At 36.5% G+C, this 17,671-nt stretch overlaps 1 protein-coding gene across 13 annotated transcripts in view; it reads left to right on the top strand.

The window, feature by feature from the left end:
• Positions 1-17,671, top strand: part of MCTP1 (multiple C2 and transmembrane domain containing 1) — a 470,646-nt gene that overhangs the window by 268,141 nt on the left and 184,834 nt on the right. For 8 of the 13 annotated variants that reach the window (XM_037032112.1, XM_037032114.1, XM_037032110.1 and 5 more), the window contains 3 exons: positions 3,911-3,988; positions 8,530-8,700; positions 10,912-11,042. In XM_037032112.1, coding sequence (XP_036888007.1) covers positions 3,911-3,988; positions 8,530-8,700; positions 10,912-11,042 — 380 coding nt within the window. The remainder of the gene's footprint in view (positions 1-3,910; positions 3,989-8,529; positions 8,701-10,911; positions 11,043-17,671) is intronic. The other 5 variants (XM_037032117.1, XM_037032111.1, XM_037032115.1 and 2 more) reach the window with 1 other exon arrangement.

Raw genomic sequence — 17,671 nt, 5'->3', positions numbered from 1 at the left:
GGCCAGAGATGGATGAAGCAGAAGCAGCAGGGAGATAAGCTTTATCTCCTTAGTGGCTCACAGTCCAGAGGTCTCTCACTCAGCCTTATCCATGGGGGCGATTACAACTCCTGAAACCAGGCAGAGTGGTTCCCAACAACCAATAAGGAAACTAAGGCCCAGAGATGTGAGTTCATTGGCCTGTAGTATCTAGATGGTATGATCAGGACCAATATTTTTCTCTCTTAATGTCATAGAAATAAATGTTTTGGTGAAGACTTAAAGCAGCAGAGTTACCTTTTGGGTTGATGATGAATAGAGATGTGCTGTATAAATGGGCTGTCTCTTGGTTCATCTTAGTGACACCCTTTCAAATTCTTCTTGCCTTATGTGACCCCTCGCAATAGCTTCTTAAGCCACTGATAGATGGGTGTTTTTCTATGATGTAGCTGTGTTTGAGGTCCCATTTTACCAAATCAGTGACCAAGTCTAATTTTGATGAACATGAGCTTTCACAGTTATATTCAAGGGTCATTCTGATAACTGAACCTCATTGCCGTTTGGCAGAATATGAAGCAATATTTGCATTCTGATGAACTTTTAGAAGAAAGGTGTATGAATGGAAGTCTTCCTTAGACATTTTGAGACATGCAGAAAACCTAGATAGATCAGATGACATCTTACATAAAGAGAGTACATGTGCTTTGTGAATTAAACAGGATGGGATTTGAAAGAAAAATTTATCCACTTGTTTATAAGGACCAATACATGTGTCTAGGAGATGGCAACTGAGTTGCGCTGAGTGAAGCTGAATCTTGGTGAGAACTTGCTCAAGTGACTATCAGTGCTATTTGCTGTATCTTAATTTTCTTGAGAGGAAAATAATGGGAAGAAAAGACTGAAGTTATATAAGGATATTCTAATTTTCCTAAAGCATAGCATTTATAATTCAACAAAACAATTCTCTTAGGACATAAAACATTAAGCAATGGATATGGTAATTAACATGATTTTCATAAAATTTAACACAAATCATGTAAAACCATTTGGATTACACTACGTCAGAAGTCATTAAAGACTTTAAACTTTCAGTTAAAGGATGGTACGTTAGTATAATTTGTCAAATATTTAATACATTTAAGTTTTTTCCCAGTTATCTCATTGATTAGATGTTTAGATTCTGGTGACTGAAAGTTAATGGAACCAACCATCTTATGAGAACATTGTAGTGAATTAAATACATTTAAAAATAAATTTTAATATTGTTTAAATGAAGAAGGCTGGGCTATGCTGCAAGACATTATATAAAGAAATAGAGAAACAAATCATTATATGAAATGGGAAAAAAAGAATGCATGGATTCTAGAGGTGTTTTGAGGTACATCAGAGCCCATCTGATGGCAGGGTCAAAGACAAGTGTGGTTGAAGGAAGACCCTCCAGACCAACGAGAAGAGGTATTGGCATGAAAAAACAGGAATGTGATCCTCTGCTGAAGTACTTAGGTTCTGAACAACTCAACTGAATGTGACATATACCCTCAAGAAAGTTCAGCTAGTATTTCTGTCTTCAGGAGTGAAAGTAAGACTCTCAAGAAAAAAATTGGAATTTTTAATTAAAAGTCTCAAAAAAAAAAGGCTCTGTAAGTCAAACCCAGAACCCATTATTTTTTTTTACCAGATTACTGGTAAAAATTGATAGATTACTTAGCAAACCAACAAGATTGCAGCATATATGATGCATTTTTATTAGTATATATTTTGAGCAAATATAGTAAAGGATTAAGAACTTTGTTTGGCCACAGTTAAGTTTAGGGAGGGTAGTTAAAACATTTGAAGTAATCATAAATACCTTCCTGGCACCAGGAAGCAGTGGAAATAGGGAAGAAACTGGAAGGATTACAGTGCGTGAATCATCCTGTAAGAGGAAGGGATCGAAGCGTCATTATTCGACAAGACACTTCAAACTAGGCTGCACAAAGCGCTGGGCAGTTTTCTGTAAAGCCAATCATGCTTGAGAGGGTAGATGGCTGCCGAGCAAATCTGCTTGTTGGTCGTCATCATCTAGGTGCAATTCATGGGAATAAACTCAGCAGGAAAGGGAAGAGATAGAACATGTTTGTGCCTGGGATTGAGTTAATAATTGTTCCACGCTCCAGGCTTTGCAGTACAAAACCGTCCTTCTAGGCTGTCATTATCTTTTCTTTGTAGTGTCTCAGTGAATCATTTGATTAAATGAAAGCATGTTCACCTCTGTGCTAAAAATAGAGGAAAGGGCTGACTCCACACGTAGCTATTGTAACGACACAAGCAATGCCTTTCATTCCAGGTTCACAGTGCCTGGGTCTCATTTGGAAGGATTAGGTTGTATACAGATAATCAGATCCACACTAACAAAAGCCAAGGATTATTTGCACATATCAGGAGGTTAGTATGACTGAGTGTTCCTTTAGCTACATGGTAAGTCAAAATAGACCTTTATTTTGGGGAGGTTTGATTTGTTTTTAATCAGGATATCTACTATTAATAGTGATTCAGTTTTTCAATAAATGGAATTAATAAAATCTATTAACTAGGACTAGAATATGTAAGTGCTCCCAGTTTATATGCAAGATTCTACAACTTCACCACCTTCCTAATAGACAGTAGGTTATCATTTCTTACGGAGTGCAGTCACTGCTCAGATGCTTTTCTAAACAGTGTATGCTAGAGTTATTACCACCTGCCGACATTTAGTTCCCCTCTGGCTACCTGACTACCCTCTCTCAATAACTAATACCCAAGCATATATTTTATCTAACTGTAAGTCAAAATATTTCAACAAATCCTGTACAAATTAACTTCTTTCTTTTGTCTCATGAACTTCTCAGTCTCTGACCAAAAAATGAGATGTAGTGGGAAAATCATCAGTGAGGTCTCAGCAAGCCTAGATTCAAATTTCAACCTTGCCAATTTCTAGCCATATGGCTTCGAGTGGGGTATTTATCTTCTCTGTGCCTCAGTTTCCTTACCTTAAAATTGCTTGTCATGAAAAACACTGGACTATGAAAACTCCAGCATATCATAGCTGCTCAATACATGTTTATTTCTTTCTGGATGATCTAATCTGTTTTTCAGACTGGCGTACCCTAATCCGCTCTGTTGATGGTATTAAACTGATGACTCTCATCTCACCATACAATTGTTAGGAAACTGTCTAGCTGCTCTAGAAGTCATGTAATATAAACTTTCAGCCCCACCGTCATTTCTTTCCAGTATTGTTCAGTTGCATCTTTCTTAACCCATCTCTTCCTGCTTTGGGCTGTAGCACTAAAGGTACCTTTGGGTTGCTTTTTTTAGAAGCAAGGGCAACAAAGGCAATTGTTATATGGGGCAAAGTTTTTCAGTTACTTTAGAGATATCTGTGTAATCATTATAAGATATTAACATGTAGGATGCAGTTAACACGGTCATAGTTATTTTCTGTTCATGTGACATGTATTCCCCCGGAGCCTTATCAGTGCTTTTGACATTGGAAACAAAACAAAATCTTACTGAAAACAGTCTCAAAAGCTTTTTGATACAGCAGACTTGGGAACATGATTCTTTCCATGATTTCTCTCACTGTGTTTCTTTTTCCGCTACACCTATTAACGAAAACCAGAATCACTCAGGTGGGATGTAGGACCATATAATCTCTGACCTTTATTTTCTTGACCACCGCAGCATTATGCTGCTAAAGAAAACTGGCTGGAAACCATATCGTTGCATTGACATTTATCTTCATTGTGCTGGGAGATATTTTCTGACAGTGACTTAAGAAGCAAATACATATTTTTTTCCAATAATGTTTGCTGAGGAGTCATGCTAAACTCTGGTTGCAATGAGGTGTTGACAGGGGCACAAAGCTCTCCCGTACAGCTTTGTACAGCTCTGATCGTTCATTTCCATCCAGACGTGCGGCAGGTCTGCTTTTCCCGTGCTGGGCTTCTGCAGAGCAGAGCTTCACAGTGCTTATTACCAAAGTGTACAAGTAAGTTCCACCCTTCCGTTTATTTATTTATTTTTCTGAGCTTGCATGAGCTGTGATTCTCATGGCTGATTTACTTTTCCAAAAACCCATTCCCTATCCTGACTTCTCTTACATGTATGATTAGAAACTGAAATCTTGCATTTCTTTTCAAGGAATAATATGCATAAACTAATATTATCCTTAAAATGCCAGCTCATTAATTCTAAAATCTTACTAAAGATAAATATTGTTGACTAATTGCCTCAGACTTTGATATATATGTTGATATTCTTCATTAAATCTGACCCTAGACCAATATTCCTTTTGAGAGAATGTGACACTGTTATGCATGAGCTGACTCAGGTCACATGTTGGAAATACACATGTGGCCCTGCCTGGTGATTTCAACAAACTGCCCACTAAGACCTGGGGGCCGTTGCCTCAAAAGTGTGAAGATTATTTCTTCCTTTTGCAAAGCTGCTTCTTTGCTTCGAAGCTAGGGTGGTTTTCTATTTTTTTCTTTTCCTCCTCAGATTGAATTCTATTTCAATAGGGACATAGTTGAAAACACTACATTAGGGAGCTAAGTACCAGCTGTACCATGTTCATTTTATTAAGGGATATCTTATATTTGTTTAATACGCCTTGCCTCAGTAAGTAATTTTTGGTTGACTGATTGATATTTCAATTAATATGTATTATTTGATATATTTTATGAGAAACAAGATTAACCTAAGAAGGAATAATAAATGAGCTTCACCTAATTTTTCAGTAGGCTGCTACTTCTCTCTTTAAATGCTCCATATATCCAGATCGATATGCTCTCCTCATCAGTAAATTGAGAAGCAGAACTAAAGAAGGACTTTAATTAACATATATCACATCCATGCCAGACAATGCATAATGTTATAATTATAGTAATTCATTGTAGTTGTTAGAACATGGGCAAAGGCCGGTGTGCATACACCCCAGAACATTTGAAGCAGGGCTGCTCACACTTGTGTGCACATCAGAACCACCTCTAGAGAGGACTCGTGAAACCTGAGTGCCGGGCCTCCACCCCTACCTACCGCTTTAGATTGTGTTGGTCTGGGATGGGGCTAAAAAATTTGAATTTCTAACACTTTCCCAAATGCCATTGATGCCATTGGCCTGTGGACTACACTTTGAGAACTGTACTGTGCAAAGGAAAGAAACTTGGAACAGAGCAGCACGTGACTCAGAAGGTATCCCAGAGAGCATTAGAACCAGTGGTTTCCAAAGGTTTTTCTTGTTTTAGTTTTGGAATTCCACTTGTCACCATTCCTTCAAAGGAGTTCTGCTTGGGCTCCCCAAATGTTTAATTTAGAAAATAAGTAAAAGTAATTAATTCTATCCTAAGCAGGTTAAATCTTTGTTTATAGAATATACATTTTTCTATTCAGGCCCCCAACACACAGACACCCCCCACACATGAGACAGAAGAGCGCTCTCAGGACACTTGGAGTCCTAGCCTGCAGTCTGGACAGTCATGATGAAGAAAACACACCCAAGTCACACAGTCAGAAATTGCTAGAAAGATGTTTCTGGGTGTGTATGCTAAGCACTTATGTTTTCAACTATTACTAACCTAAGTTTATCTCTTCCCCCTTTATCTTATAATTTTATTTCCAATTCCTATTCTTCACATTTAGACTCAATATTTATCTGTTTCATGACTATGCAGTTAATAAAATCACAGGTAAATTAATAGATTTTCTTTTAAGAAAAGTATCAATTTAACAAAAATAATGAAGGGAAAATCACTTTAAAAATGGTATATGATGAATGTTTTTGGAGACCCATCCCCCTTTTTTCATTTAAACTTTTTATACCTTAATTTCACACTCATTAGCCCTGTTTTTGTAAAGAAATATTCTCCCTCCCCCTCCCTCTTAGCTTCCCAAGTTGTTTTGGGAATGTTCTTCCAGGTCATAGAAGAGCACTTTGTAACAACTAATGACACTAGGTAAAACTTTCATTTAGTTCATCTTATTTCCGTGAAAGCAGGAAGGATCCCACGGAAAGCATTCTTGTCCTTCCCACCCTGTAAGTCAAGTTCTTGTTCTCATGTGAAAAGTGGGAGGAGGAGCACACAAGTTTCAGACGTGGTATCTACCATTCAAGAACCTAAGTTAGCCTTGCTGACTGAAGATGCTACGTAACCTAGATTGTGCCCACTCTTATTCTACTGAGTGCTATGTATGACTTCTACTTCCAGAGTGCATAGAAAATGTTACTAAATATGTATATCAGCAAGCCGGAATATTGTAAGTATGAATACATGTGCTCGTATAACAATAAAGTAGAAGGTGATGTCATGTATTAGCTATGTAGAAAAATATAACATGGAATTTCAAATATATTCAACTCATTTAACAGGGGAATACTATTTTAGCAATACTATGCTTAAAGGATCACTTCTAAACCTAGGAGAGAGTCCCTGCCAGAGACCAATATTGGGAGAAGAGCAGGAATAAAGTTCAGAAATACGGGGTTCTAGTCACATATCCACTATTTATTAGGCAAACCACTTATTTCTGTGAAAGCACGAAGGATCCCATGGAAAGCATTATTTGTCCTTCCCACCCTGTAAGTCCAGATTTTGTACATCAAATTCTGCATCAGTGAAATGGGAATTAGCAGGCCTTGCCTTCTTGCTTCATTGAGTTTTAGTGAAAACCATGTGATATAATATACACATACACACTTCTAAATCCTAAAGCTCTCTATAAAGGGGTAGTTATTAATTCCTTGATCTTCACTAAGATAATTATTTCTTCTTACTTGCAAAAAAACTGTTTTTCTTCTTTCCTTCTTTGCTACTCCTATTTCTTAACAAAAGTTTCAGATCCAAAATTTAGAAGCCAGTCTCAACATCTGCTGTTAGAGGTAGTCTCCAGAGCCGCAGAAGTGGATGTAATGCAGCAACCGACTTCAGACAGACACACTGAAATCAGTTGCATGCTGCATTATATAATAACAACCGGTGTAAATCTTAAAACTAAAATAAAAGGCCTTGAAGATCACTTGGTGCAATAAATCCTAAACAATGATTTTAATCTGAGAAATCCTTGGTTCAAAGCAAATCCATTGTGGAAACCCAATGTGTGAAGCAGATGGGGGTAAGGGGGCTCTAGCTGAAGTGGGGTAGTGGAGTCCTCAGAAGTCACAGGTGCTCCATGAGACCTCTGCTGCACTTCAGAATGCACTTGAATGGCTGCCCTTGGAGCTCACAAAGGTGAGGGGTGTGGAAGCAGAGTCTCACATTGCTATTAGTAAGGCAGAACCACGGAGCAATGTCGTTCAAAATTTGTTGATCCTCAAGGTAGGGAAATATGTAATGTGATTTGGAAAGATTTCCCTTGAAATGCTCAACTATTAAAAGTATTATCTTTTGAAGAATGTAGTTTTCATTTTTCTAATCAAAGCACCCTGAAATGCATGACTTTTGATGATGATAGATAAAAATGTCTGGCATTACTATGATTTAGAATAAAATAGGAATTCAAAGTGAGAGGGAAGTACACAAAATAGGTATAATGTTATAACATTAACATAGGAGGAATTAGGCTAAAAGTGGAGCTAATTCATAATTTAGAAGTGGAATAATTTGAAGTTGAGAGAAATGTTGAATTTTTTCATGAAATGAGCATAAGTGAAGAATATGAAACAAACAGCAGTTTGTATGTTACTGAACACTGATTGTAAAGATTTTAACCATTTAGCCACTTTCTCTGGCTTGTTTTATGTGCTATTTACTTCAAAAAGATTATATTCCCACTTTTAGTAGCATTACTAATTTTGATCCATTGACTTAAATATTGTGTTTAAAACTGAGCATAATGAAAAATCATTAAAGAAAATGTTTAAATACCAGAGTGAGAAATAAATTCATAAACATACCTGCCAATATAAATTGCATATGTAAATTTTAAACCTTGTAATGTAAGTTTCAAACATCAGCAAGACATTTTGGGTGGACATACTGATTTTCTTTTCTGTTCTTCAGTACCTTAAATAGTTCTTTAGTGAGCCGAAACTCTTTTAATATGACAATAAAGATGTTTTTAAAGTGCATAGAATTTATAACTAAGAACTAAAAACCACCTGTAAAATCCATTTGTAACACAAAAAAAGATTTTCAAAAACCCATAAATAATTAAAAATTAAATATCACAGTGTGGATGAGGGCTTTCATATTTATATTTATTCTAACTTCAACACTGGCATGTTTGGTACATGTGGATATTGTCTGATGTTCTTGAAGTACCTACAGCTTATAGTTTTAAGAGTTGAAAATTATGCTTTATTTTGAGCATTCACCTCTTTAACACATTCTTAAATTGATCATGACTTGATAATTTCATATTTATTAATAACTACATAATTAATAAATGACCCATAAATTATTTTTATTTAAAAGCTTTATAACTGCCTGATTTTTATTTTTGAAAAAAGGTAGCGATATTGGAAAAGGTAGTGCCCACGAGCTACTTTGGTTTAAAACACAATAAGCTAACTCTGTGTTCTTTCACCATAAGTTTCAGAGCCAAAGTTTACGCCTGTCAGATGCACACAGAAAATCACACCTTTGGCGAGGAATAGTCAGTATCACGTTGATCGAGGGGCGGGACCTCAAGGCGATGGATTCCAACGGGCTGAGTGACCCCTACGTGAAGTTCCGGCTTGGGCATCAGAAGTACAAAAGCAAGGTGACCGTGTCTCTTTTGTGTTCCTGTCAGCATTTGGAAAGCGGTGGTTAGTCAATAGCCATGTTCTAGAAGATGAAAACCCTTCTCTTTTTGAAGTGCTTAACAGAACTTTTGAACATATTGTCAAGAAACGAGTGATGATTGCACGGCGTCTCTTACTTTATGCGCTATGTGACCTTGAGTAAACTACTTAACTTCTGTGTCTCCATTTCTTCATTTGTAACACAGAAATAAAAGGAGGAACCATCTTGAACAACAACAACAAAAGTCTGCAACAAACCTAAGTCAATGCCTGGCACATAAAGTGCTCAAAGCGAGTTGGCTACTCTTATCCTTAACAACTAATACTAGTATCAGTGTAATGCTACAGGTAGCATTATTTTACATGCCATAAAAAACTGTGTCGGTTACTCTGAGCCATTTTTCGAACTGATGTTCCCCAGTACAGACTGAAAGTTGTTTCAAAATCGATTTAGAAAACAAAGACTCCTACTGCTTCTACCAGCAGTGAGACCAGGGGCAAGTCAACTCACCTCTTCATGCCTCAATTTCCCATCTGTAAAAATGACAATTAAAGTAGTGCTTACCTAGTAAAGTTATTGAGAAAATTGAATAAATATTTTATACATGTAAAGTGCTAGTAATCCTGCCTTGCCCATAGTTAAATACTCAATAAATGATAGTAGCAGAAAGAAGAGGAAGAGTCGCAGCAGTAATAAGTATGTTGTGTAATAGCTATGGAGGGGGAGAACATCACTTCTGACCTGAAGGAAATCGTATAGAAAGGACAGTCCTAAAAAAGGAAACTGAAAAAGTTAGGTGCTTTATGGCCAAATAAGTAAGACAGACCACCCCCCGAAATACCATAGGAGTTCATTTGAGCTTTGTCACAAGACATTTGAATTATCATAGCATCTATCCAGTGCCATCTTTTTTTCTGCCATGGGCTTAATAACATACTTTAAAGAAACTACTGATTCCAAAAATAGTTACCGATGACCACTTTGTCTTGTCCTTTATCAATTAACATCATTTCTATGTTCTGGTAGGCTTAAAACATTACTTATTTTTATAGTTCTGCTCTTTAGGTATGAAATATGAAACCCAGCTATGGACACGTGTCTCTCTTTGCTCTTTCTTTTTGTGATCTATTGCTGATTAATTTCAGATTATGAACTTTAAAAATTGTGGTTCATTTGCATTACCTTTGCACATAACATACTTCACTGCTTTCAAAGTCTTTACATCTGAAGATCTGTCTCCCATACATTAAAAAGAGAAAAGGCCACTGCATGCCCTCCTGCTTAGAAAGACTAGGGAAACAAATACAGATGTTGTAGAATCCAATGGGGGATGGAATTTTAAAGGAAACCGGTATGGATCACTTGATTGATTCCACCAGGTGTCTTATCAGAATACTTGAAGTTATAAAATTGCACTTCAGATAAGGTATCTTTCTTGTATGTGCAACATAGAGATTATACATACACACATATTCATATTAATTCACAAACATGCTTGGCATACTGTTTTGGTGAAAGAGATCTGAAGCTTTAATCAAAGACTTTACTCAGAGTCTAGGCACCAAAACGTAATGAATGACCTTGGATGGGTCACTTAAACTCCATGTCTTAGTTTTTCCATATATAAAATGGAGATGATACATCAATGCTGTAATTCTAGGACATGTTTACCTGACCACTCCAAAATTACTTGCTTTTTTCTCGTCCCACAGAATTTTTTATTATGTAGTCAGTGCAGAAATTCTCCTGTATGGGGAAGTAAGAAAAAAAGAAACTCCGAGGATCCTGAGCTTCCTTTGTTATGAGATGACAGACATCAAGTTATGTCTTTGTGCATAGGCTGGTTATACAAAACAAGTGCTAGTGTCTGAATGAGCTGTATTTCGCTTATAGACAATGGTTTTGCCTTTTCTATATAATGCACTTCTCTCATCTGTTATTCTGTTATTCAAGATGGTGTGGAGGTGACTTTAGTTTTCAGGACACATGCTTTAGGGTTCTCTCAGACAATATGTAGTAAAGATGCTAGGGACCTAATGACTCATTTTCATATTTCTGGAAGCTTTTGTTCAAATCTCACCCTTACATGCCTTTCTAGATAGTATCTAAAATTTGATTGAATGTCTCAAGTTAAATTTTTTTAAAGACTGATATTGATGAGACAATAATTACTCTTTTGGTTTTGCAGATAATGCCCAAAACTTTGAATCCTCAGTGGAGAGAACAATTTGATTTTCATCTCTATGAAGAAAAGGGTGGAATTATTGATATCACTGCATGGGACAAAGATGCTGGGAAAAGAGATGATTTTATTGGCAGGTTTGTGCAATTTGGTATTTTTGGTTCACCATAGGGAGGGGAATTTTGTTACAAGAATATCTGTTTTAAGTCTGGTTATTGTAAATGATCTTTATTGTTTAGAAGGAAGGGATCTTACCATGGTAAGGCAGTGCTTGGGTGAACTGCACACTAAGTTTGAACACTGACCAGTACGTGGCAGTTTTGACTAGGTGATGGACAGGCCATCCAAATTTGATATCCAGAAATTTTCTCCAGATGTCAGAAACATTGCACATAAAAGTTATGGGAGTTGAGAAAGAAGAATCTCACTTGCTATACCATACTTAAAGGAACAAATAGCATAGTCATAGTCTGTAAAGTGATCTGAGATTATATTACTTTTCGTAAAGCATATTGTTACCATAAAATGCAGTTTCCTAGAACTCCCCACAAAGTGAAGAGTCTTTATAAGCTTCTAGCTCTAGGAGTTCACAAATTGGTAGAGTCCCCAAGTTTTAGTGAAGGAAGCGGTAAGTGAGGCAGATCGTGCTAGTCCGATAACGCAGCAAAGAAAGGACTCTTCTGAGGTTCACATGGCATCTCTGCACAAAGTTATTTTGATGCCTGCTTGAGTGTATGAACCATTTTCTCACCTGAAAGCCTATTTTTATACTTCTTAATAGTTTTGTATGTCTCTTTGTAGAAAAACATATTGAAACCTGCCAATACTGGAATATAAGCATGCTGTACAGAAGAATTTGTTAGTGCAGAAAATTCTTTCTTCATTGTAGTTCACATTTCCAAGTCTCTAAAGATATAGCCTGAAGAACTGCATGTGTGCTAGCAAATGGAATTTTATGCTAGAAAATCAAGAACAGGAATTCAATCCAACGTATTTATCTCTTTTTTGATTATTCTGATATTTATGTTTTAAACAATAGTTTTCTTCATTATAAAGTGAGAGGTCAAAGATTAGCTTTCATTACCCTTTAATATTTTACTATAAAGTGAAATGAGAAAAACACCTCTGTAACCTAATAATATTTACATTTTAATCCTTTTAAAAGGCCTTCTCTGTATATTCTGCTCAATAAACGAGTAACCTAGTTGGAAGTGTATCCTTCTTTCTTCTTTTTTCTGACTGTTGGAGGTGTTTACCACCCACATTTAGTGTCTGGCTCCAGCTTCACCTGGGTTGCAGGACACATTCTTCATGCTTGTGCCTATCAGGTGGAAAACCCAGACTGCGGAATCAGAGTCCTGGGCTCCATCACCCTCGAGGGCACAACTGTCTGTCTACTCTGCTTCCCAGTGTCTTTGTTGGATTAAAACTGGCTTGTGCAGTGATTTCAAATGCAACCATTAAAGAATAATAAGGGTTTTTAAAACTGTCATTCATTTTGAATGGCTTACTTTTATTTTCAGTTACATATTTTTCTAAATGTAATGAAAACTGCAAGCAATAAAATATTTAAAAATTTAAAAAAAAAATAAATAAATATAATAGAAACATCTGGCATCAGTGTCACTAAAAGCAAAAAAACATAAAATCAATTTTTGGTCACATGCCAAACATATCTGAGCCAAAAAAATTTTAGAGTAAACAAGAGCACAGGTGTGGACAAGATGACTCCTAGGACACCATTTGATATCAGTTTAAACCACTTTACACAGTAAAGAGAATTACTGTTGAATTTTTAGATAATAAAAATGGACAATAGGCACTTGTTAACACTCTGTTAATTGAACAAAGATGCCTGCTGAAAAAAAGGAAACGACTATGGTATACTATCATTTCTAATCTACTCGATGTCCAGATAACGCTATCTGGTCATCTAACTTTCTAACTTTGTGTTTTTCAATTTGTACTTTCAACACATTCTGTCACTGAAAAACAACATATTACTATACCTAAGTGGAGGCAAGTAAAGTCACTTGTGTTTATGTAAAGGTTGTGTGGTAACAGTGGAAATAATGCAGATTACAATAGAATTCCTTGGTTGCTAGAATAGTTGAGAAGAAAATTGACTTATCTCCCAATTAAATTTTGGTTTTAAGGGTAAAGTAATAGGAGCAAAACTGTAGTTCTGGTCTTCTGTCTTTTATAAAGTATCATTGCAACTCTATGCATTAAGTTTTTTACTTATTTAGTTGTTTGTTTTTATTGAAATATATTTGACATATAACTACGTAAATTTCAGGTGCACAGCATACGGATTTGACATACTTATTTACTATAATATGATTGCCATTACAGCTATAGCTAGCACCTCTTTCACATCACATAATTGTAATGTTTTCTTTGTGGTGGGGATAATTAAGATACGTCTGTAGTAACTTAAAAGTTAGAGGCTATTTAGGGAGTCAGCTGATAATTGATGAATAAATAAATGTTGGCCATGAGGGTAATACTACCCCTTCAATGCCTAATAACCTTTTTTTAAGGATACTGTCCAAATTCACCCCCAAATTTGAGAACACTTTGTGTAAATTAGATTATCTACATATACTAATTTACTGTGTTATGGTTTTGTTATTATCCTCTTTATTTTCTGGTTTTGGTCATGTATAATGATTTTTGTAAATGTGTTTTTTAAATGCCTACTCAATAACAGAGCTTTTATTTTTCTGTAATGGAGGTCTCTTGTGACTTCCAAGTTGTTGAATCCAATGACCAGTTTTCAACCCTCATTTTAGCTGATCCAGCAGCAGAGGTGGACTTGGCCGACCACTTCCTGACCTTAAGACATGTTTGCACCTGCTTCCAGGACAGTAGACTGTTTCCATCTTACCTCCTTGCATGCTCTTTCTTGATCCTCTGTGCAAGTGTTTTCTCATCTTCCTCCTGTCTTAGTTCTGGAGAGCTTCGGAACCTGCTCCTTCGGCATCTTCTCTGTCTATACTTGCTCCTGTGATGACTTCATTCACACATGCTTTCGCACCATCTCAGATCGACAGTGACAAAGGTGCAGCTCCAGTCCACAACTCACCTAAACTCCAGATTCGCACATCCAACTTTCTACTCGATATCTTCTCTTCAGAATCTAATAGGCATCTCCAATATAGCAGGTTCAAAGCCAAAGTTCTCACTCTCCCTACCCCACAAGATGTTTGTTGCTAACATCCAAAATCTTGGAGTTGCTTGTGACTGATTTCTTCCTCTCATTTTCATTAAATCCATCAGCAACCTGCTAAGTTTTTCTTCAAAATATATTCAGAATTCACTCCTCTCATGATCACGATCATTACGATTCTGTTTGAAGCCCCCACCAGCCTTCCTGCAGATGATAGCAACAGCCTCATGTTCTTCCTTCCACATGACATTAGTAAGTAATTAAACTTCTCTTTGCAAAACAAGCCCTTCCGTTGTTTCCCATAGTAATCTGGATAAAACCAAATTCTCTACAGTAGTTTATAATGCTCCTCAGGGTCTGCCCCTGTGATCCTTCCACCTTGAACTTCTGCTGTTCTATTCTTCCCTCTCTCCTTGCTGTTGCAGCCTCTTCACTATTTCTCAAGCACGCTGAACCCTCTCTCACCCCAGGACCCTTCTTCTCTCAGCCTGTTATACTCTTTTCTCGGGTGTCCATCTGCCTTGCTTCTTTACCTTCCTTGGGTCTGTGCACAAATGTCACATTAGAGAGGCATCCGTACCAATCCTATTTAAAATTGAAACCCCTTTCTTTCCTAGACATTCCCTTTTCCCTATCCTGCTTTGTTTTCCCAGTTGAAGTAACCACCATTTGACATACTGGGCATTATCATTTATTTCTCATTACTATAACGTATGCTCCATGTAGGTTTTGTTCCTTGAGGATTTTTGAGTGTTTTGTACACTGTGGCATCCTTGATGCCCACTAGAGTATCGGACACATGATAGGTATTTCATAAATATTTGCAGGACTTTAATTTAAATATCTGAAGCTTCATTTAATACTAGAAGTTATGGCTCTTCCTTTTCTAAATAAATACATAATTTGATACCAGGTGTTAATGAAAAGGCAATTACAACAACATGTCTTAGTGGAAGGTACAAAGTTTCAGTGTAATTGAGGAAAGATATGTGTATATAACTCAACAGGGGAAAACTAATGAGTTAAAGTCTAAAAGTGTCTGAGTGATCTTTATACTTAAAAAAATACGGAATTGTTGTTTAGAAAAAAGGCCTATACATTTATCAAGGTATCCTAACTTTTTCATCATTGTAAAACTAAAGAGTTAATGCCATCTGGTTGTTAAATATTACACAAAAATAAATTTACCATGAGTAGAAAGAAACAATAATGATAATGCTTTACAACTTAAAGGGCACTATTACATTATTACATTCATTAGCTCAACATTAGGGGATAATGAAAGTGGTTCATAAAACAACTTTACAGGCATGAAAAGTGAGGCAGATGGAGGCTTAGAGGTTACCTTGCAGTGTTGGAACTGGGTGATCTGAGACTTAGATCCAGGACTCCTGACTTTGAGTCCATGCTCCTTTCACCTCCGTCTTCTATTCAGTATGTTCTGAAGTGATTAAGTGGCTATAAGATGCTGAGTAGTCAATAAACCAACTTGGGTGTTGTGCACCATACTGCAAGTTTAAACAACGAATTTTATCTGTCACTGAACTACAAATTTCAAGTGAAGGTGAAATAATTCTAATCTGCATGTAATTATTTAACTTTCCGATCACCTGCATTTTGGCAGGCAAGACGAACTGCCACCTTTACGATAATCAGCTAATAAATCCTCGTGATTGTTACACTTTTACTCGGAGCAGTAATCTGAACATTGGCGGCTGACAGTGGCGGTAAATTGCCAAGAATGAGTGCTGTCAGAGAACAAGTTGATTTTATGAACATGCAGAATAAGTAAATCCTGTGTCAAGCAATTTTATTCAGTTGGAGTTATTTGCAATCCAGTATAGCAAGATTTATAGCATTATTTATTAGTGCGCAAAATGCTTGTTTACCTGTAAAGTGGCATTGATTTGGGGTGCATATATTTTAGGTTGGTGAATTGTTACTGACTTTATTTATTGCACTGTTATCAGGGCCGTGGCTGCCCCTGACAACAGACTTACAGAGGTAAGCTTGAGTAGAGAGCTCGGTTTCAACAAGACTTTTATTAATGATATAGCACAAGGAAAACTTCTTCCAAATGGGCAAGTTGTGGGTGAAAAACAAAAGCTTTCAAATTCCACAATCATAAAAATAAATGGACACCTCTGCACTTACTGCTGAAATAAAGAAAATGTGGGGTGTGTTGCTGATATGAACCAAATTAACGTTTTCCGAAAGTTGAAGGCCAATGCATTTAAGCATTTGAGATTCCATGGATTCTGATTTGCCAAGTTTTTCTCATGGTACCAGGGCTGCCATGGTTCTTTTGCTTTCTTTGTAAGTAGGGGCAGGGGCGGGCCTGGTGCATGATGAATCTGAGAGCACATAGATCATCAGACAGTTAACACCAAAGAGCATTTTTTATGGAATCCTTGTATTCCACCATTTTTTTACTAAGAGTTGAATGGAATATTTCATTAGGAAGATGAACAACACTTAAGTAAAGAATGGACTCTGTCACTGATCTCTTTCTGATTTTTCAAAAACTCGACTCGACCTACACCAAATGTATTAAGATTTGAATCTATTTGCCTTCATGGTTACTATTTTTTCTTCTGAAGATTTTCTCAGAAGTTATACTCAGTGCAATATTTCTTATACACTGGCCAGTTTATCTTTGAGTGAATGAATGGGAAACTTCACAAGTTTACAGAAGTATGCTCTGATAAAGCAATGGCCCCTAAGACAGTTGAACAGTTAGAACCTCTGGCAGGTAATAACGTCACTGGTGTTCTATGGTGGCTGAGATGGCACACAGCTTCATCACAATTGTGAAACTTGCAAACACTCTACCGGTTACATGTTGAATCCTTTACAATGCAAAATTCCAAGGAATTAGGTACGATATTGATTTATGATGTCTCACAAGACCTTATAATATATTATGTATTATTAGTTTTACTAATGTAAAATAGTTCCCACATATTAAAAAATCCCAAAAAGGCTTCATAGCTTTGTTGTTAAATTTAGATAAAATTACATACAATATGGTTTTAAAAATTACCCCACCAAAGAAATTCTATGAAGGCTTCTGTTTTTATTCAGAAAGCTTTGTTTTTATTTTTCAAATATATGTTATTGATTATGCTATTACAGTTGTTCCATTTTTTCTCCCCTTTATTTCCTCCCACCAGCATTCCCCCACCTTAGTTCATGTCCATGGGTTGTACATATAAGTTCTTTGGCTTCTCCATTTTCTACACTATTCTTAACCTCCCTCTGTCAATTTTGCACCTACCATTTATGCTTCTTATTCCCTGTACCTTTTCCCCCATTCTCTCCCCTATTTCCATCCCCACTGATAACCCTCCATGTGATCTCCATTTCTGTGATTCTGTTCCTCTTTTAGTTGTTTGCTTAATTTGTTTTTGTTTTTTAGATTCAGTTGTTGATAGTTGTCTGTTGTCATTTTATTGTTCATAGTTTTGATCTTCATTTTCTTAGATAAATCCCCTTAACATTTCATAAAGTAAGGGCTTGGTGATGATGAACTCCTTTAATTTGACCTTATCTGGGAAGCACTTTATCTGTTCTTCCATTCTAAATGAAAGCTTC

This window comes from Sturnira hondurensis, unplaced genomic scaffold, assembly GCF_014824575.4.
Source record: "Sturnira hondurensis isolate 20B ecotype Veracruz unplaced genomic scaffold, ASM1482457v3 Scaffold0021354, whole genome shotgun sequence".
Classification (NCBI taxonomy): Eukaryota; Metazoa; Chordata; class Mammalia; order Chiroptera; family Phyllostomidae; genus Sturnira; species Sturnira hondurensis.
This window is presented reverse-complemented; position numbering and strand designations above follow the sequence as displayed.